Source organism: Pituophis catenifer, unplaced genomic scaffold (genome assembly GCF_029215685.1).
Source record: "Pituophis catenifer annectens isolate HBS135680 unplaced genomic scaffold, rPitCat1.0.hap2 SCAF_14, whole genome shotgun sequence".
NCBI lineage: Eukaryota > Metazoa > Chordata > Lepidosauria > Squamata > Colubridae > Pituophis > Pituophis catenifer.
In genome coordinates this window covers 20207533-20227690 of record NW_027256894.1, presented here as the reverse complement: position 1 = coordinate 20227690, position 20158 = coordinate 20207533, and the positions used below count along the sequence as shown (strand labels likewise).

Sequence of the window (20158 nt, the reverse complement as noted above, 5' to 3'; positions counted from 1 at the left end):
TTATTGATTGATTTATACTATCCATTGCTCCATTTTCTCAATTTTTGGTGTAATGTTTTTTTTCAGTGCAATATTGATAGAATACATTTAGATTCCTAATACTCTAATAAAAGTATTAATTAATAATAAGGTGCCTTAGAGTACTGAATATAGATAAGAGGGGAAAAGTAGATATTATTCTAGCAATAGGTTGAAGATTCAGAAACTGATGTTACAAGTATGATGATTACTCTTTTTTTAAATGCCCACATCCATAATTCAATGCGCCCCGCCCCCCTCCACACTTGCGCGCGTGACCCCGCCCCTGCTCCTCCCACCGTTGGCATGCAATGACATGGTGGGCCCAGTAGGCCCGTTTTTCACCCTCCCCAGGCTCCAGAGGCTTTCTTGGAGTCTTGGGAGGGCAAAAACTGCCTCCCCCCTCCCCCTCCAGAGGCCGGAAACAGCCCATTTCTTGACTTCCGGTGGACCCGAAAGGGGCAAAAATCAGGTGGCCAGCGCATGTATGCATGTTGGAGCTGAGCTAGGGCAACGCTCGTGTGCCTACCGATACAGCTCCGCGTGCCACCTGTGGCACATGTGTCATAGGTTCCCCATCACGGGTATAGAGTTTCCTGCCTAAGGAAGGGGGTTGGACTAGAAGACCTCCAAGGTCCCTTCCAACTCTGTTATTCTGCTTCTAACATTACTTTGACATGTAACTACTGAACAGAAGCAGCAAAAAAACCCCAAAACCCTCAAAAGCACTTCCGGTGTACAAGAGCTGGGCCGAATTCCTCATACTCCTTTTTGCTGATACAAATTTGCTGAAAGTGAGGAAGAGATGCTAGGAGGGATCCCCCAACCCACGATGAGCACGTGCGATTCGGGAGGGCAACGATGTTGACCTCGGCATTCGAGAGAACCAGTGGCGCCAGTTCCGTCTGCAACCTTTCAGCAAAGCCAGGGAACATGGAGGTGCCACCTGCCAGCACGACATTTTTATACATGGTGCTGTGGAGATCCCGGTCACACTTCATCACGGCGTTAAAGACAATATCGTGGATGCCACAACATTCTTTACCCAGGTAAGAGGGCTGGAAGAGGCCTTCGGGGCACCTATAACGCTCGGTATCAATGGTAATCACTTGCCCGTCGGGTAGCTCATACTGCTTCTCCAGAGAGGAGGGTGTAGCGGTGGTAATTTCTTTCACAATATCCGGGGCCACGTAGCAAAACTTCTCCTTGATGTCCTCCACCATCTCCCTCTCTTCCTGTTTGATGTGGTAGCCTCTTTTATTCAGCATCTTCAGAAGGACGTCCGTCAGGTCTTTGCCGCCCAGGTCCACGCGGAAGAGAGCATGGCGTAGGGCATGGCCTTCGTAGACGGGGACAGGATCCATCCGGTCGTTCTTTGTATCCAGAACTACTCCGCTGGTGCGGCCGGAAGCATAGAGGGAGAGTACGGCATGAAAGGCCAAGTAGAAGGCTGATGCATTGAAGCTCTCAAACATAATCTGGGTTATCTTCTCTGCCTCGCTCTTAAAGACCCTGGAGTTCTCGGAAAGCAAGACTGGACGTTCCTCCGGGGTCACCTGCAACTCTTTGTAGAAAACATGGTGCCAGATTTTCTCCATGTCATCCCAGTTGTAAATAAAGCCACTTTGAATGGGGTACCTCAAGGTCAAGACGTCTCTCCTACTCTGAGCATCACTTCCCACGTAGAAGGCCTTTCTGTCTTCCACTGCACTCTGCTGCTTGGGCCTCCCAATGATGGGAGGAAGTACTATTCTGGGGAGGTCCTCTCCCGCAATGCCTGCTCTGCAGTTTCTGCTGCTATTGTCCACCACAAGCGCTGTGGTCTCTTGGTCAGCCATTGGTAGGTAAACCTAGGAGAGAACCAGGCAGAGACATTAAGAATACACTTACTATCTCCATGGGCTCTGTATCCTGCAAAATTCAGTATATGAGGGCTCCTTGGGACTCTCTGAGTCTGGTTGATTTCTTGCACACATACCACGTAATGTCATCAGTGTTAGAAGGTAATGGCCTTTACTTGTATTTCATTTTTGTAATTGATATTTGTTTAGTTAATACATAGCATCCCTCATGATTGGACTGTGGGAGATAGATCGATAGATCGATAGATAGATAGATAGATAGATAGATAGATAGATAGATAGATAGATGACCGGATGGACAGATGGATATGTACAGAATTGTTTCTCTTTTATTCAGGGAATGACAGTCAGTGACATGCCAGCAGAGCCGAATTAGACATTTTCAAAATTTTTGACATAACATGCCAAAAAGTTGGCCATCACTGACCTAAACCAACCTATCTTCTTTTGTACCATTCCCTTATTATCCCATATTCAAATGAGGGAAATGTGCACTTTTAAGAAACAAGGGCTGGAAGAAATTGATTCAATTGACAGTGCCATCATTAGCCAGAAGGTCCAATGGGACATGCAATTCCTGAATACTTTTTCTGCAGCAGCCAAAAACATATGCTAAATCTTGGTGACATTGTGTCTGATGATTTTGGTAAGGAATATACAAACTAGAGCTGGGAACCTTCTCCAGAAAAATAGAAAAATCTTCTGGATCACCATTAAAAATAGCTTCCTTAAATAACCTCCTATTTTAGGGGAACATTAGTTGGGGTACAAGGTTTTCCGCAAGCTTCATTCAGTTTTCATTTTGGTCTTGTTCTGTTTTAGCTCTGCTTCCCATCGGACTTGTTCTTCTTTCCATATTCTTGTTTCTGGCTCATTCTAGATGCTTTTCACAAGGGCAGAGTTCAAACCAAGAATATTTTGAATGCAGAGGGGATGTTCTACCATCAAAGCCAGCAGCTTCTGAGCTAGCTTTGAAAGGAAACTTAAGATTTCTTGATCTTTTCATCTAACTTCCTCTTACAACTCACCTTCTCTCAATCCACTACTGGCAACCCCATTCAAGCCAATATGGGCAGAACATTTAGGGAGAGTGATGGTTTAAAATCCAGTCCATACTTACCCCAAGACAAGATGGTTAGCTTGGCACTTAATTCCACAATTGTGTCAGCAAGGATCAAATCCTTTCCTTCCCTTTGATTTTTTCCCCCACTGGTATTTATCAGTTTCCTGCTCGTCTTGCCCTTTGATCCTATACTCATCTGTGAGCAGCTGTGAATATGGGCTGTTTGTGCAATAAGTAAATGTCATTAAAACATAGCTATTTGTAAGGAGGACAACTGCAGTATAACCAAATAAGGTTAAACAGGAGCCTTTATCAGCAATATATCTTTGGACGTATTCCAAAACTCCTTCTGTATATGTTTCAAGAAGATTTCCTGGTGCTTACTCAGTTTCAGAGACTGGCATACTGTAAACAATGGGATGTCGTAGAGAATTGATTGTTAAAGTAATCAAGAGAGAGAGAGAGAGGAAGGGAGGTAGATATGGGTGTGTGTGTATGTGTGTGTGTGAGAGAGATGATAGATAGATAGATAGATAGATAGATAGATAGATAGATAGATAGATAGATAGATAGGTGGGTGGGTGGATAGATGGATGGATAGATGTATAGATAGATGAGAGATATATAGATATATGGTATATAGATATATGGGAGAAGAGAGAGATGAGAGAGAGATGTAAGATAGATAGAGATGTGAGATAGATAGATGGATAGAGAGATGAGAGATATAGATATATGGTATATGGGGGGGGGAGAGAGAGATGAGAGATGTGATGTGAGATAGATAGATAGATAGATAACCGTGTTTCCCCGAAAATAAGACCCTGTCTTATAGATATATATATTGAACTCTGAAATAAGCACTTGGCTTTATTGCCATGCGCTCAAAAGCCCAATTGGGCTTATTATCAGGGGACGTCTTATTTTGGGGAAAACAGGGTAGATGGATGGATGGATGGATAGATGAGAGTGATAGAGATAGATATATGGTATATAAATATATGGGGGGAAGAGAGATGAGAGAGAGAGATGTGAGATAGATGATAGATAGATAGATAGATAGATAGATAGATAGAAGATAGATAGATGATAGATGGGAGAGAGAGACAGATAAAAATAGATGATGAATGGATAGAAGGATGGATGGATGGATGGATCATGTAAGATTAATTTCCTTACGGGCATAAATAAAACATTTATTAAAATCAAGTGTTTGCAGTTTCTTGAAAACAGGAAGGGAGGGATTGATTCTCGCCTGATCTGTGCAGGATGAATGGCTTTGTTTTCCTAACCTTTTTCTCCACCGTCCTTTCAATATTTCAAATGTATTTTTATTCTATTTTCCTAAGCTCATAGGATTGCAAATCATTACAGCTGATTTGAAAACTAATTGCCATGGGGAAGCCATGCAATAACAATAAAGACTAAACTATAATTTAAGAAATGTTGGTCTGAATGCGTTGGCTAAAAATACAATTGTCCACATAGTATTTCTTAGCAAAATACTGTCAAGGCACTAAATTGAGTTTCCAACAAAACTTAGACATCTGGGCTGCTCTGCGCATGCGCCATCGTCAGGATTTCCTTGTTCTTTTCCGACGTAATTACAATATTCTCCCGCCAGGAGGCATTTATATTTCCTCCGCCCTCCCATTGGCTATCCATTGTGGAAGACCCGCCCTTTTCTTGAACGGAAGAATACGGCGCTGCTTTTGCTCCGCCCTTCATTTTGGCCTGCCGCTTTGCGGTTGCTATAGTAACCGTTCAAAGAATGGTTTCCCTGGCGTTGCTCCTGCTGTGGTTTTTCGTTCCCCTCCCCTCGTTTTCTCCTCCCAGTTCTGTCTCACTTTTGTCCCTCCTATCCCGCAAACTAGAGATTCTTAAACAATATAAAATAAGAAATATAAAACTAGACTTCCGGTCTGAACAATTTTTCCCTCCTCCATGGAGGCAAAATACAACGTCGCTCTATCTTTAACGTCTCTATGGAAAAAAAGGGCATCGAGACTGTAAGGGATAGAGTGGCACCATTTTTGCCTGTACAATACAGTCCTGTACTTTTGAATCCATGGCATTCAAAATAATGGCATTTTTGGAAAATAAAAAGTGCAGTTTTACTGTCCTAAATCTGAAGTGCTGCTTTGGAGAGCTGTAAATCAGCCATGACAACTAAGAGAATAAAGATCAGTCACTGCTTTGAATAAAAGTACAGGTAGTCCTCGACTTACGACCATGATTAAGTCCAAAATTTCTGTTGCTAAGTGAGACATTTGTTGACTTTGCTGGTCAGAAGGTCGCAAAAAGTGGATCACATGACCTTGGGACACTGCAACTGTCATAAATGCGAGTCAGTTGCTAAGTGGCTGAATTTTGATCACGTGACCTGCTGCAATGGTCATAAGTATGAAAAACAGCCGTAGTCACTTTTTTCAGTGCCGTTGTAACTTCAAACAATCACTAAATGAACAGTTGTAAGTCAAGGACCACCTGCAAAGTGTTGTAAATAGTAATGCGAATACACGGACTTATTCTGAAATGGTAAATTTAAATATATTTAAAATATGAGTGAATTTTAATAAGGCTTACTCTCCTCTTTTAAATTTAAATTTTAAACATAAATTTTAATCAGTTTAATTATGGGGTATTTTAAAATTCAGCCTAAATTATCTAATTCGTTTTAATTTATTTTAAATTTTGTATTTCTGTGTTTTATCTTCTGGCTGTTCACCGCCCTGAGTCCTTCGGGAGAAGGGCAGTATAGAAATTTAATAAAATAAAATAAAATAAATAAATAATAAATGTGCAAAGAAAAGCAGATAGATTTGCACTTCTAATTCGGTGTCATTGTGTGTGGAATGAAAAGTTGTGTAGAACGACAGTTCCCATTCAGAGTGATCCCCTTTAAACTCAATGAAAAAGAAGTAGATTTAGAAAGAAGTAACTTGTAATGGAGAATTTGACATACTAATTGCATGTAATGTGTGTGTAATTAGTGACTAGACTAATTGTGCTGTTATTACATTGCAACAAAACGTTTAAGTCTGGATCCAACTGAATAATCTTCATTTTGATCTGATATATACGTGGGTGGAACTGTACAATTACGTGCATGGACTATACACCTAATTCCATAACTGATTATGCACCAAATTGTTATTTTTTAGTGATCACATAGTTAGATTATATTCTGGATTATCTGTTTCTGGTCTGGCTTTTCAAGTTTTCCCACAGTGCTTATAATGAGGTTCAACGATCATACTACAATGTAAAGTGTCTATTTGTTTTGGCTTAGTATTTCATTGCATAGTTCAGCCATTAATTGTTGTAAACCCGTTGGCAGCCCAGAGTTTTTTTTTTTTTGGGGTGGGCAGACTTAATAAATTTAATACTAATGTGAATTTCTTCCATAAGGTAGGACTAATCTGGCCCTAATTTAGCCTGTCATATGAAGAGCATCTATACATCATTTGCATATATGTTAAGTCATTGTTGTGAGCTGCCCAAAGTCAGAGGATATTTCTTGTATATTGGCTTGTTGCAGTCAGACAGGTCTTGAGACTGGATTTGGCATTTTTATCCACCTATTGAGTCCTTCCCATGGACCTGAGATAGGAAAATGTTTGCATTATAATTATTATTATAGTTGGTTGCAGTTAGCCAGATATTTACACTGGACTTGGCATTTTTATCCACCTATCAAGTCTATTATTATTATGCCATATCTTTAAAATTGATTCTTCTGACAGTTCACCAATGCACAAGCAGCTTAAATACTTATTATTCAATTCTGGAGAGACCAACATACAGCCTTCAACTATTCCCTGGCCTGCAAAATTGATCTATCTAGAGCAGGGGTTCCCAACTGCGGGGGTGGGTGGGGTGCGAGACGGTATTCTAGGGGATGCGAAAATTTGGGATTAGAAGTTTCAAAATGATAGTGTATATGCATAATTATATCCATATAATTATTTATTTTTGTAAGGGGTGCGTGAATGTATCAGAAGAATAGAATAGAGTAGAGTAGAGTAAAATAGAATAGAATGGAATGGAATGGAATGGAATGGAATAGAATAAATAGAATAGAATAGAATAGAATAGAATAGAATAGAATAGAATAGAATAGAATAGAATAGAATAGATAGAATTCTTTATTGGCCAAGTATGATTGGACACACAAGGAATTTGTCTTGGTGCATACGCTCTCAGTGTACATAAAAGATAGTTCATAAGGTACAACACTTCATTTCATTCATTTCATTTCATTTTATTAAATTTGTATACCGCCCTACTCCCGAAGGACTCAGGGCGGTGAACAGCCATAAAATAAAACATATAAATACAAAATTTAAAATAGAGATAAAACAGATTAAATAAATTTGGCTGAACCAAATTAACTTAATGATAGTCATAGGGTACAAATAAGCAATCAAATCGTATTAGGAAACAGCTCTCTGAGCTTCTTTTCTGACAGCTAGAAATATTCTCTACATGGGCTGTATGTATATCTGTGAATATATGCCTTCTTATATTTTTTTATTACTTTCAATATTTCCCTCCTCCCCTCTTCTCTTCCACACACACACAAAAAATGTGGAAGTTGGGGCATGCTTTTCTCTCTCTTCTTTGCAGGGTGAAAAATAATTTTAACAATTATTTAATTTTAAAATTATTTTATTAAACACACACACACACACACACAAGGAAAAATCAACTCAGGGTTGCCCAGGGCAACCCTGAGCTTTCTGCAAACCTCCTCCCCCCCCTCCCAAACCGGAAGTGGCGAAAGGGGTCCCGCCTCCTGCTCTCCACTCCCACCCCACCCCCGCCGCTCTCTGGCCGGGACCCGCTCGGTGACGCCACTTCCGGCGCGTGGCCCATAGAGTCCCCTCCTGCGGCCCCTCTTTCCGGCCGGGTGGGGGAGGGGGCTGGGGGCGCGGCTGAGGCGGCTGTTGCTGTTGCGGGCGCTGCGCCTGTGGCGAAGGAGACCCCGCCGGAGGAGGAGGAGGAGGAGGTGAGGCGACCCCCCCACAAACACACTTCGAGCGGCGGGGAAGGGAGGGCCGGGCTGGGACTCGCCCCCCCCGCCCTCCCCCGGGGACCCCCCCTTTCTTCCGGGGGGGCTCGGTCGGGGGCTTTCTTTCGGGGAGGGCGCGGAGCTGCCGGGCGGGAAGCCCTGAGGGGGTGGGGGTGGGGTGGGGGTCGTTCTCCGGCCGCCTTCCTCCAACCTGGCGCCCGCCGGAGGGGCTGCCATGGGCTCCCTCCCCTCCCCCACCCTCAGCATGTCTTCCCCCCCTCCCTCCTTGCCAAGCAAATGAGCAAGATGATGGGAGTTGTAGTCCAGGTAGGTTTGGGGGGGGGTTGTCGGGGGGTGGGGAGTCGGGGAATCAGCTGTTTCCAACCTGGAGCCCGCCGGAGGGGTTGCCCTGGGCTCCCGCTCTCCCCGCCCCCTTCCTTACCAAGGTGATGGGAATTGTAGTCCAGAGCCCCTAGATTTAGCTGCAGGTTGTGGGGTGGGTCTGGGGGGGAGTCTGCTGTTGAGGCCCCCAAACCTGGTTGCAATGGGGTCCTGCTCTTCCCTCCCCCACCCTCAGCAGCTCCCCCGTCCCTTGCAAAGCTAGTGGGGAAGATGATGGGAGTTGTAGTCCAGAGCACTAGATAGCCCCAGGTTTGGCAGGGTGGGGGGGGGTGATTAGCTGTTCCCAACGTGGCGCCCTCCAGACGGGTTGCAATGGGCTCCTGATCTCCCTGCCCCTCTCCCCCGCCCTTACCAAGCAAGGTGATGGGAATTGTAGTCCAGAGCCCTAGATAGGTGCAGGTTGGCAGGGCGGGATGTGTGTGTGTCTGCTGCTGCGGTCCCCAACCTGGCGCCCACCAAAGAGCTCCCACTCTTCCCGCCCCTCCCCCACCCTCAGCATGTGTGCCCCCCCCATCTTTGCCAAGCAAATGAGCAAGGTGATGGGAGCTGTAGTCCAGAGCCTTAGACAGCCCTCACCTTTGGGGGCAAGGGGTCTGCAGAGTCCCCGACATGGCGCTCAGCAGAGGTGTTGAATTGGGTGCCTGCCTGTGCGGCGGACCCCTCTCCTTGCGATGATGTGAAGATGATGGGAGTTGTAGTCCAGAGCACTAAACATCTCCAGGATTGGGGTGGTTGTGGGGGGGGGTGGGGGGGTTCTGCAGCTATCCCCAACCTGGTGCCCTCAAGAGTTACTGCAATGGATTCCCAAGTGGGCTGGGCTGAGAAGGAGGGGCTGGCTCAAAGTCACCCAGCTGGCTTTCATGCCTAAAGTGGGACTAGAACTCCCCATCTCCTGGTGATTGGCTCAAAGTCACCCAGCTAGCTTTCATGCCTAAGGCGGGACTAGAACTCCCCATCTCCTGGTGATTGGCTCAAAGTCACCCAGCTGGCTTTCATGCCTAAAGTGGGACTAGAACTTCCCGTCTCCCAGTTACTAACCTGGTGCCTTAACCATTACACCAAACTAATAAGCCACAATTGGGGAGGACAGCAAACCTTGTGCTTCCATTGTACGGCACTTTTAGTCATGGTTTATGTAGTGAAGATAATCTCCCTCCGATCCTGTTCAATCTTTTGGGGAGTAAACCTTGAGTGCTGCTTGAGTAAGGACTGTGTGACTCTTCTCTTCAGCCTGCTGTTCATTGAAGTCCCTTTTCAGTTGCCAACAGGACAAAATAGAGAAGAAAATATTCTTCTATCCGTCAGAACTTTATAAACTTGCTATTCATGAAAGAATTGAGTTGAAGAGTTGAAAGTATTTGTTGCCTTTTTTTTGGTTTCGAATTAACTGCTGCTTTGAGTTATGTCCATACTTAGAATCATGGCTAATTTGGGCCTTTGAGATTTCTCAAATCCAGCCTGTATCATGTCACTCACTGTGGGTTATATCATTATGCACAGAGAAAGTATTAGCGCCTGGAGGGGATAAGTTATTGTAATCCTATTAATATGCAAATGTACCTCTTGCACAACTGAGCTTTCCAGGCCAGGAAGCTCAGTGTAAGATGCCTGCATTGGAACCAGAAGATGTTTAAAAAGTGTTTATAAGATTTTCTTTGGAAATTATTCTTTATCTGTTGCAATGTATTTTAAACTTGCATCCGGAGTGCAGGAATGCAGCTATTATGTAGGCAGTTTTATGTACAGAAGGGATGCGGTGACTCAGTGGCTAAGACACTGAGCTTGTCAATCGAAAGGTTGGCAGTTCAGCGGTTCTAATCCCTAGTGCCGCGTAACAGGGTGAGCTCCCGTGACTTGTCCCAGCTTCTGCCAACCTAGCAGTTCGAAAGCACATAAAAAATGCAAGTAGAAAAAATAGGGACCACGTTTGATGGGAAGGTAACAGCGTTCCGTGCGCCTTTGGCGTTGAGTCACGCCGGCCACATGATCACAGAGACGTCTTCGGACAGCGCTCTTCAGCTTTGAAACGGAGATGAGCACCGCTCCCTAGAGTCAGGAACAACTAGCACATATGTGCGAGGGGAACCTTTACCTTTATGTACAGGCAGTCCTCACTTAATGACCGCTGACTTAGCAATCAGGCAAAGTCGTAACAGCCTGACCAGATTTTGCAGTTCTAATGGTTGCAATTTTGGAGGGGGGGGGGATTGCAACCATCCAGAACTTCAAAATCTGGTCATAACTACCTTTTGGTGGGCAGGCTGTTGCAACTTTGCACGATTGTCACCTGGTTGCATTTTAGGTACTTGGTAATCCGCTTGTATTTGCAGCCGCTTCATGTCTTGTAGCCATAGGGATGCTGTCCTGGTTTTAAGTGTGAGGACCAGCTGTAAGTGATTTTTTTCCCCCAACACCATCATAACTTCAAACGGTCACTAAACAAATGATCAATAAGTCAAGGACTAACTGCAACTTAAGCATGTTTCAAATAGCGTTGTAGACCTGCAGAATTTTAGCTACTACCATTATGGCTGTCCAAATTGATACTTCTGTTCCTGCATGCATGCATTGAATTGTCTTTGTAGTAAAAACCACAACAACAACTATAAATTGGTAACAAGCCTGAGTGTTAACAGGATTGCCGATGACCTTCCAAGCTGGTTTCACAGAACATTCAAGAGAGTCACGGGAAATTCTTGATGATTCGGTCTTTCTTAAAATAGCAGAGGGGGTTATTTTATTACCGGTGGAGACAAGGCGCATATTTAATTTTAGCAAAACGTCCTATTGCTCTTTTGGAGGGTCTGTTTTGGCTAAAGTTATGCATCTTATCTGGATTGAAACTAAGTGCTTCGGTGCTGGCAGAGGAGTAGCTAAAACAAACAACAAAACAAAACAAAGGGAATTGTTCTTCCATTCTCCTTTGCAATTTGGTTTCTCACCACATCAAGAAATTCTGTTCCAATAATGATTCCCCCGATGTATTTCCGCCCTTTAATGATTGTGTGGCTGTTGCCTTTCATCCTTTGACCATCGGCTCATTCAATATTTATTGTCCCCTTATTCATTATCTCCCTGTAGATGGCACTTCACGTGCCCCGTGCCCTGTGGTGTTTCTAAATTAAAATTGGATGTCGGGAAATAAAATAAACTTCTCTGGAAGGCAGACGTGACAAACAAAGGAAAATGGGTGCCCTAAAGCACAGTCACGGCAGAGGGTGGGGATATTATGGCATATATTTAACTTTAAATAGTACGTAATTCATCAGCTCTTCTTATTACATCTGAAAGTCACAATTGCTTTGGGGAGGAGAGGAGGAGGAGGATGACAGACAGACACTTGAACTCATAATTGCCAGCTGCAAAGAGTTTTCTTGTTGCTTCTTGCCAGCCACCCAAGAGCCGCAAAATTTACTACAGGTAGTCAGTCCTTGACTTGCAACCACATTCGCTTAGTGACTGAAGTTACAACAGCACTTCAAAAAAAAAAAAGAGGGGTGACTTACGGCTGTTTGTCACACGAGGACCGTTGCAGCCTCCCCGTGATCCCGTGTTCGAAATTGAGATGCTTGGCAACTGGCATGTATTTATATGGCGGTTGCTAAATCCCGGGCTCACATGATCCCCTTTTGCCGCCTTCTGACCACTCAAAGCCAGTGAGGAAGCCAGATTCGTTTTAACGACCGTGTTAGTAACTGAGCACGCTGCAAAAGGGGGAAATCACATGATTCCCTGACGCGGCAACGGTCAATAAATGTGAGTCAGTTGCCAATTTTAAATCACGTGGCCCTGGGGCTACTGCAAACGGACATAAGGGTGAAAAACGTACGTGAAAAAAAAAAGTGGTCCTAAGTCACTTTTTCCAATGCCGTTGTAACTTTGAACGGGTCACTAAAGAAAACTGTTGTAAGTGGAGGACTAGGTTGTAAGTTAGTCTTTCAGTCTTGCATTGGCTTCTTGAATTTGGGCTGCCGAAATACTGTGTTTGCATTCAGCCCCTCCACCATTTTTATCCTAACTCTGGAATCAAAGCCGCATATATAGCAACCGAGGAAGAAAGTTGGCTGCACCCATTTCTGAATGACGATCACTCTGCATGCTTTGCTTAGACTGTAATGCCAAAACAACAATTGGTGGACATTATTGGATGGTGTTTTTTTTCCCCCTCTTCCCTTCCCTGGGGTTGTAAATCCTATTTTGCTCTCATTATGCAGGAACAGACCAGTTGCGTAGCATGATTAAGAGTAAGCGACAAAGATGTTTTCAAAGAAAATATGGCAGGAGGAGCGGCGGAAAGGGTCTCTTGCCCCCATACGATAAAATCATTTCTGATGCTGATTTGGGGTGGGGTTTGTTTGTTTGTTTTACTACAAGGAAGACATCGCTTTGCAGAGAAATCTGGAATTCCATAATAGAAAAAACATGGAATTGTGCGTGGGCTTTCTACCCAGAGTGCTTTCATTTTGCAGCTCCTTGGAAGCAGGGTAGAGGAAGAAGTACCGTATTTTTCAGAATATAAGACGCATCTTTACCCCACCCCCACCCCCAAAAGTGGGTGAAATTTAGGTGTGTCTTATAGACGGAATACGGGCATTTTTTGGCCTCCTGAACCCTCCGTGTGTCGCATTTTTGCCCTCCCAGGCCCCTAGAAGCACTCTGCAGGCCAAAAACGGGTGCGTTTTTGGTGAAAACAGGTGCATTTTTGGTGAAAACGGGCTGTGCGGAGCCCTGCAGAGTGCTCCTGGGGGCCTAGGAGAGCAAAAATCCGACCCGCGGAGGCCAAAAGCTTTTTTTTTATTATTTTTCTTGTTTTCCTCCTGTAAATTTAGCTGCGTCTTATAGTCCGAAAAATACAGGTAATTATCCAGGCCCGTTATTTGTGTTTCAGGTATTCTGCGAAGGCTTCGTCTGGAGCCGCGTCCGCCCGAACTCCTTTCTCGGCATAGCCATGATAAGCCCAGGATGAAGCTGGAGGCCGTTGTGGAACAGCTGCAGAAGCAGCAGCAGCAGCAGCAGCAAGTGGCCCCTCTCCCGATGGAGTCCAGAGACCGGCCCCAGCGGCAGATGAGAGACCCTCCCCTCCAGTTCCCTCAACAGATGACGGTCCAGCAAACTGGCATGGCTGCCACCTCCGGCAAAGTTTCCGGTGGGCCCATCCTTGGCCCATCCGCTAGAATGCCCCCCGTCCTGGCGGCTTCTCGAACATTTGACCAGAGTGCTCTGAACTCGGAGGAAGAAGAGGAGGAGGAGGACGAAGAAGAGGAAGAAGAAGAAGGGGAGGAAGATTCAGAAGACGGCGACCTGGAGGGCAACGCTCCCAGAACTGGCCAGGATGCGCGATCGGCTCTCAAATACTTTCACGCTTCCAAAGCGGTTTCCCACAACCAAAGAGTGACTCCTTCCTCTAAGCCTCTCCCAGTTCTGGGGGTCCAGCGGCATCTCCAGGGAAAGGACCAAGCAGGGAAAGAAACCCCCAATTTGCTCTATTCCGGCTCTTCCGCTGGGAGACCGATGTGGAGGCTGGAGGAGCAGCACAAGCAGGTCAGTCCAAAGGTTTTGCCACCCCCCAACCCCACCCCACGCCCTGCCCCACGGATGCCATTGAAGCTTGTGGGTTTCGTTGCGTTGTGTTAGATGTGGCTCTTTCCTTAGTTACGCAGGGAAAGCCGTGCGGCGAAGTTGGCCATTAGTTTTATTTTTTTTACTTATAGTTCTCATCTTACGACCAGAATTGAGCCCAAAATTTCTTTTTTTAAAAAAAAAGTTCTTTATTTTTAAACAAAACTTAAAACAACCATCATCCGTTACAATTACAGAAAGTGTATCGATCAGTTACAAATCTTTTGTGCTTAATCCCATATCCAAGTTCTCTTATTTGACAATTTATTATATCCCTTTATATTATTATTCTCATTTAACAATGGCTTATCTCCCATTAAAAAAAACCGCTTTATATATTTTATTATTACATCCATTTCATATTTCATTTCCATGCTTTATTATCCAGCCATTGGTAAAATTTTACCAATAGCTGGATAATTGAGGCCAAAATTTCTATTGCTAAGTGAGACCGCAGCGAAGGGAACTTTGACCTGTTTTACGAACTTCCTTGCCGTGGTTGTTAAATTAGCAACATGGTTGTTAAGCGAGTCTGGCTTCCCCATGGATTTTGCTTGCCAGAAAGTCGCCCCCCAAATTGGTCCCATCGCCCCCAAGGCACAGCCACCGTCGTAACTATGAACCCAATTGCCCGGCATCCAAATTTTGATCATCTGGCCATGGGGAGGTTACTGCCACGGTCGCACGTGTGAAAAATGATTATAAGTGCTGTTGTAACTTGGGATGGTCACTAAACGAACAGTTGTAAGACGAGGATTACCTGCATGAAGTTGGTCCCTTTGTTTTATTTTTATTGTTTTAGCCAGGCCCCTGTGAGGTAGTTGGGCCAGAAGATATCCAGTGGGATCCTTTGGGGAAGCCAAAAAACAGGAATCTGGCTCAGAAACTTTTAAATCAACTTTTGATTGCAGCTGAGCTCTGGGAAGTGAGCCATTTCGTTTCTTAAGCCAGCTCTTCCTCCTCCTTCTCTCTTCCTCCTCTTCCTCCTCCTCCCTTATTTTCCCCCCACCCCCAATTTAGCAGCAGCTCCTTTGCACGTTTCCTCATTTTTTTATGAGCAGAAGCCAAAACCTTCAGAGGCTCCTGACTGCCACCGTGAATTAAGCAAGAGGGAAATGCGCATAGAAAAAAAAAAAAAAAGAAAAGAAAGAAAGACGGTGGGCTTCCTATTTATACAGACCCTGGGAAGCCTCCCCCACCCCACCTGCCCGTTTCCCCTCACAAGTTGTGTTTGCAGTTCACACCAACAGCTTCAGGAGGGCCCCAGCCTTGAGAATAATAACGGGGCCCTTGTGCTTTCGGTGGCCGAAGAACCTTTGAAGTGTTGCAATTAAAAAGCAGGCCGGCTGATGCAACTAGAAGGAGTATTTTGCTCCTCCTCGGTGCAAGTTAGGCCTTTTGGCACACTGAATTCCAGAATCTCAGAGTGAGCGAGTGGCACCACCGGTCACGTTTTACCATTTCTGGGGTTGTGTACCATCTGCACATCTGCACAAATGTTTTGCTGTCTGCAAGGGCCGAGGGGTAATTGTGTCGGATTCTTAACAGCAAATTCAAACCAAAAAAAAACCAGCACTTTTTCTTGGTGTTTGAGTGCGTAATTGCATCCGCTTTTGTGGGGCGGAGGTTGTGTCATGCTTCTTGCGGTGTCTAGTGCTATTGTGGGGGCGGTTTGTGAGGCTTCCCTTAAGTACTTAAGCAAGCATCTCCTGGGCTATTGTTGAAAATAGAATAGAATAGAATTCTTTATTGGTCAAGTGTGATTGGACACACAAGGAATTTGTCTTTGGTGCATATGCTCTCAGTGTACACACACACACATATACCGTGTTTTCCCCAAAATAAGACCCTGTCTTATATTTTTTTTTGAACCCCAAAATAAGCGCTTGGCCTTATTTTCAGGGAGATATTATTTTGGGGTGCATGGAGCAAGATGGGGCTCCTCTTGCCGTCTTACCTGATTTCCAGCTCTTGTGTTTAAATATTTTCGGGGAGGGCTTATTTTAGCACGTGCGCTCAAAAGCCTGATTGGGCTTATTATCAGGGATGTCTTATTTTCAGGGAAACTGTGTGTGTGTGTGTGTGTGTGTGTGTGTGTGTGTGTGTGTGTAAGTGTTTTTCTATTGAGACACCTGGTCTACCCCAGCATGTGGGAGGGAGCCTACTGCATCCCTTTCGCCTTTCAGCTCCAATCCAGGAGCCCTCAAGCAGTCACATTCACAACAAACCATTTTATACCAAATTTATATTTCACTGAATTTTTTTATCAGCAAAATATAAATTATATGTGTGTGTGTGTGTGTATGTATGTATGTACACTGCTCAAAAAAATAAAGGGAACACGAGCAGAAGTCATCCGAGATCTGAATGAATGAAATAGCCTTATTAAATACTTTGTTCGGTACATAAAGTAGTTTTGTGTTCCCTTTAGTTGTTTGAGCAGTGTATAAACTACTATATGTAAAGAACAAAGTATTTAATAAAGCTATTTCATTCATTCAGATCTCGGATGTCTTCTGCTTGTGTTCCCTTTATTTTTTTAAGCAGTATATTTAGTAAGGCTATTTCATTCATTCAGATCTTGGATGTGCTTGTGTTCCCTTTATTTTTTTGAGCAGTATATATATATTCGTCTAGAATCATAAGATACAACACTTAGTGATAGTCATAGGATACTAATAAGCAATGAAATCATGCTAGGAAACAATAAAAGCAATATAAATTGTAAAGATACAAGCAACATGGATATAGCCATAAGTGGGAAGAGAGAAGTACTAGTAAGGATGAGAAGAAGAATGGTACTACAGTCTTAGTGGTTCAGGCTGCATTGAGAAGACAACTGAGTTGGCAATCGATGGCAAGCCGGTGAATCTAGCAAGACTTACCATTCATTTTCAGAAAAGTAACTTGGCAGGTTTTTTCCTTCCATTTATTTCCCACAGTATTTCAATGCGCCCGTTTTATTGCCCAGCCTCTCAGATGCTGAGCACACTGATCCTTTTGAGAGTAGGTGCTTCAATCATCCTTTCATTTTTCCAGGATTTTTTTTTTTTTTGCCTTCGGCTTCGCATCCGGGCTCAGGAATGCAGCCCCTGAGGAATGGGACTAAGTTTTGCTCTTTTCTCCCATGCAGAAAAAAACCTATAAAGACCCATTTTTCAACCAGGCTTTTAAAAAAAATAATTTGATGTGCAAGTTTTTTTAAGTCGTAAAAGGGGGCAAAACTCACTGAGCAAAATTTCTCGCTTTTAGCCACATAAATTTGGGGCTCCGTTGCATTCATAAATTGAGGACTACCTGAGAAAAAATGGTTATAGTCTTGAGAAGATGAGAGTAAGGATGAGATAATGAGAAAACTGCCTTCCTAGATTTGTTTGACAACGTTGCGGGAATTAGTTATTTAGCAGAGTGATGGCAGGGGGGCAAAATGCCAGTGGATTGCAAAAGATCCTTCTCGTTTTTGCATGTTTGCTATAAGCTTTGAGGACTGGAAGCTTATTCATGTTACCGTAATTGAGGTTTACGCAAGGGATATTTATACCCCACGTGTATAAACGGTGCGCTGTGTGGGCTGTGCCGGAGAAGGGCTGCACTGAGAACAAACAAGCTTTAGTAACAACTGTTTGCTTTCTTAAACCTTTTCACCAAAGCAAAAGAAGCAGGAATTGCAGGTGGTCCTTGATTTACGTCCATGACTGAGCCCCAAATTTACGTTGCTATGTGAAACATTTGCTAAGTGAGTTTTGCCCTATTTTTACGACTTCGATCTTAACGATCGCTGCCGTTGTTAAATTAGTCACAGGGATGTTAAGTGAATCCATTAACACGGTTCTTAAACGCATCCGGCATCCCCCCCCCCATTGACTTTGCTCAGGACACTGTGACCGTCATAATTATGAACCATTGGTCAAGCATCCGAATGTGAGTCCCCTGACCATGGGGATGCTGCAACGGTCCTCCGAGTGAAAAATGGTCATAAGTAACTTTTTTTTTTTCAGTGCCGTGGTAACTTCGAGCGGCCACTAAAACAAACTGGAGGATACCTTCAGCAGAATACCTGGAGAAACCTACAGTAGTGGCCAAAATTGTGGAAACCTTTTGGGGAAAGTGTATTTTCTAAAACTATTTAATAACACCATTTTTTGGGGGGAGTAGTGCCATAAAATTATATATCAATGGAAAGATAATTTAATCAAGAACGTAATGCCATCACTTTTATGAAGGATTTGCTGTTAGAATAGCAGTTACAGTATAAAGAAGAAAAGGGAAACAGGTAGAAAAAACGATATGCAAAAATGATCACCGTGTCAGTTAATCCTTAGTTGGGTAACCTTTAGCATGAATGACGACCTTACAACCTCTTCCCATGGAGTGAACCAAGTCTTTGAGTTCTGCAGCTGTTATAATGTGAAACCAAGATGGAATGATGGCTTCTATTAACTGGGTTTTATTGCTGGGTCGCTTCCGACTAACCAATTTCTTTAGTCGGCTCCATAGATTTTCAATTGGGTTAAAGTCTGGGCTATTCCCAGGCCATTCCAGCAGTGGAATAGGATTATCTTGAAACTCCAAAAAAAAAGAAAAGAAAAAGTGGTGTTATTACCCATCAAACCTCAAAAATACACTTTTCCCAAAAGATTTCCACAATTTTGGACACTACTGTACCTGTCTCAGCCATTAACGTGAAATAATCCTTTTTTTTTTTTTCCCCAGTGCTGTGAGAAGTGGTGAGTTTTCTGGAAAGTTTTCAATGAGAAGAGTAACTTTCTGCTCTTCCTGAATTCGCTCAATCCCTCCAGCCTTCATGACTAGAGAATAAGACTGATGAAAATCACTTCCCCCCCCCCACCTTCCAAATTCCTGCCCCCTTAAAAAAGATCTGCAGTTGGGATCGTTTGCATCCGTCTCCCTCTTAGCTTCTCCTCTCCAGTCCATGGAGCCACTTTTTTTTTGAGGGGTGGGTGGGTTTGTGTTCATTGTTTCTAAGAATGTTTCCAGTTTAGCCTTTAATGAGGAGCTTCTTCCTCTGTGGGGTCCCCATCGCTGTAAAATCCAAGCCATGTGGTGGCATGGTGTCAAATTCCACACCTAGGACACCGAAAGGATCTGGCCTGGAATCCAGATTTCTTTAGTGACTTTGTTTTAAGGTACTCATAGAAGTTAGGTTAGAGGGACGCGGTGGCTCAGTGGCTAAGGTGCTGAGCTTGTCTATCGAAAGGTCGGCAGTTCGGCGGTTCGAATCCCTAGCGCCGCCTAACGGGGTGAGCTCCCGTGACTTGTCCCAGCTTCTGCCAACCTAGCAGTTCGAAAGCATGTAAAAAAAAATGCAAGTGGAAAAATAGGGACCACCTTTGGTGGGAAAGTAACAGTGTTCCGTGCGCCTTTGGTGTTTAGTCATGGCAGCCACATGACCACGGAGACGTCTTCGGACAGCGCTGGCTCTTCGGCTTTGAAACGGAGATGAGCACTGCCCCCTAGAGTCGGGAACGACTAGCACGTATGTGCGAGGGGAACCTTTACCTTTACATTGTCTGGCTGACGGCACCCTGAGGAGGCCCTCTCTGTGGGAGCGAACCGGCCGGTGGGAGGCAATTGGTGGCAGAAGGCGGTCCCGTAAGTACCACGGCCCTAAGCCATGGAGCGCTTTAAAGGTGGTCACCAACACCTTGAAGCACACCCGGAAGTCCACCGGAAGCCAATGCAGCTCGCGCAGGAGAGGTGTCACGTGGGAGCGCCCCGTCGCTCCCATAATCCCCCACGCGGCCGCATTTTGCACCAGTTGGAGCCTCCGGGTGCACCCCAAAGGGAGCCCCATATAGAGAGCGTTACAATAGTCCAGACGAGAAGTGACGAGTGCTTGAGTGACCGTGCGTAAGGAGTCCCGATCTAGAAAGGGGCGCAACTGGCGTATCAGGAGAACCTGATAGAAAGCCCCCCTGGCCACGGGGGCTGAATTGAATTCTTTATTGGCCAAGTGTGATTGGACACACAAGGAATTTGTCTTTGGTGCATATACACCATCAAAGGAGCAACTTGGATAATTTTATTGGATTTATTTTTAAAAAGGCTCGTTAAAGGCTTGAAGAATTAAAAAGTCTTAAATGGGGCAAAACTCACTTAACAATTGTCTCCCATAAGCAAGAGAAATTTGGGGCTCAGTTGGGGTCGTAAGTCGAGGAC

The 20158-nt window shown here is 44.4% G+C and overlaps 2 protein-coding genes across 7 annotated transcripts in view; one reads left to right on the top strand and one right to left on the bottom strand.

Moving 5' to 3' along the window:
- Nucleotides 1-737: 737 nt before the first annotated feature.
- Nucleotides 738-4508, bottom strand: LOC139324157 (actin, clone 302-like). 6 transcript variants are annotated; one of them, XM_070953833.1, is made up of 2 exons: nucleotides 4493-4508; nucleotides 738-1870 (listed from the first exon to the last, which is right to left on the bottom strand). In XM_070953833.1, the coding sequence occupies exons 1-2, from the start codon at nucleotides 4506-4508 to the stop codon at nucleotides 738-740; spliced, it is 1149 nt and encodes a 382-aa protein (XP_070809934.1). The 6 variants fall into 6 exon arrangements, with proteins under 6 accessions (XP_070809934.1, XP_070809936.1, XP_070809935.1 ...); XM_070953835.1 differs by lacking the exon at nucleotides 4493-4508 and having other exon boundaries at nucleotides 738-1374; nucleotides 1477-1856; XM_070953834.1 differs by lacking the exon at nucleotides 4493-4508 and having other exon boundaries at nucleotides 738-1496; nucleotides 1596-1856.
- A 3382-nt stretch (nucleotides 4509-7890) lies between these two features.
- ARID3B (AT-rich interaction domain 3B) overlaps nucleotides 7891-20158 on the top strand; it is a 35273-nt gene continuing 23005 nt past the window's right edge. The window contains 2 exon segments of the mRNA XM_070953500.1: nucleotides 7891-7954; nucleotides 13248-13900. Coding sequence (XP_070809601.1) covers nucleotides 13322-13900 — 579 coding nt within the window. The 5' untranslated portion in view covers nucleotides 7891-7954; nucleotides 13248-13321.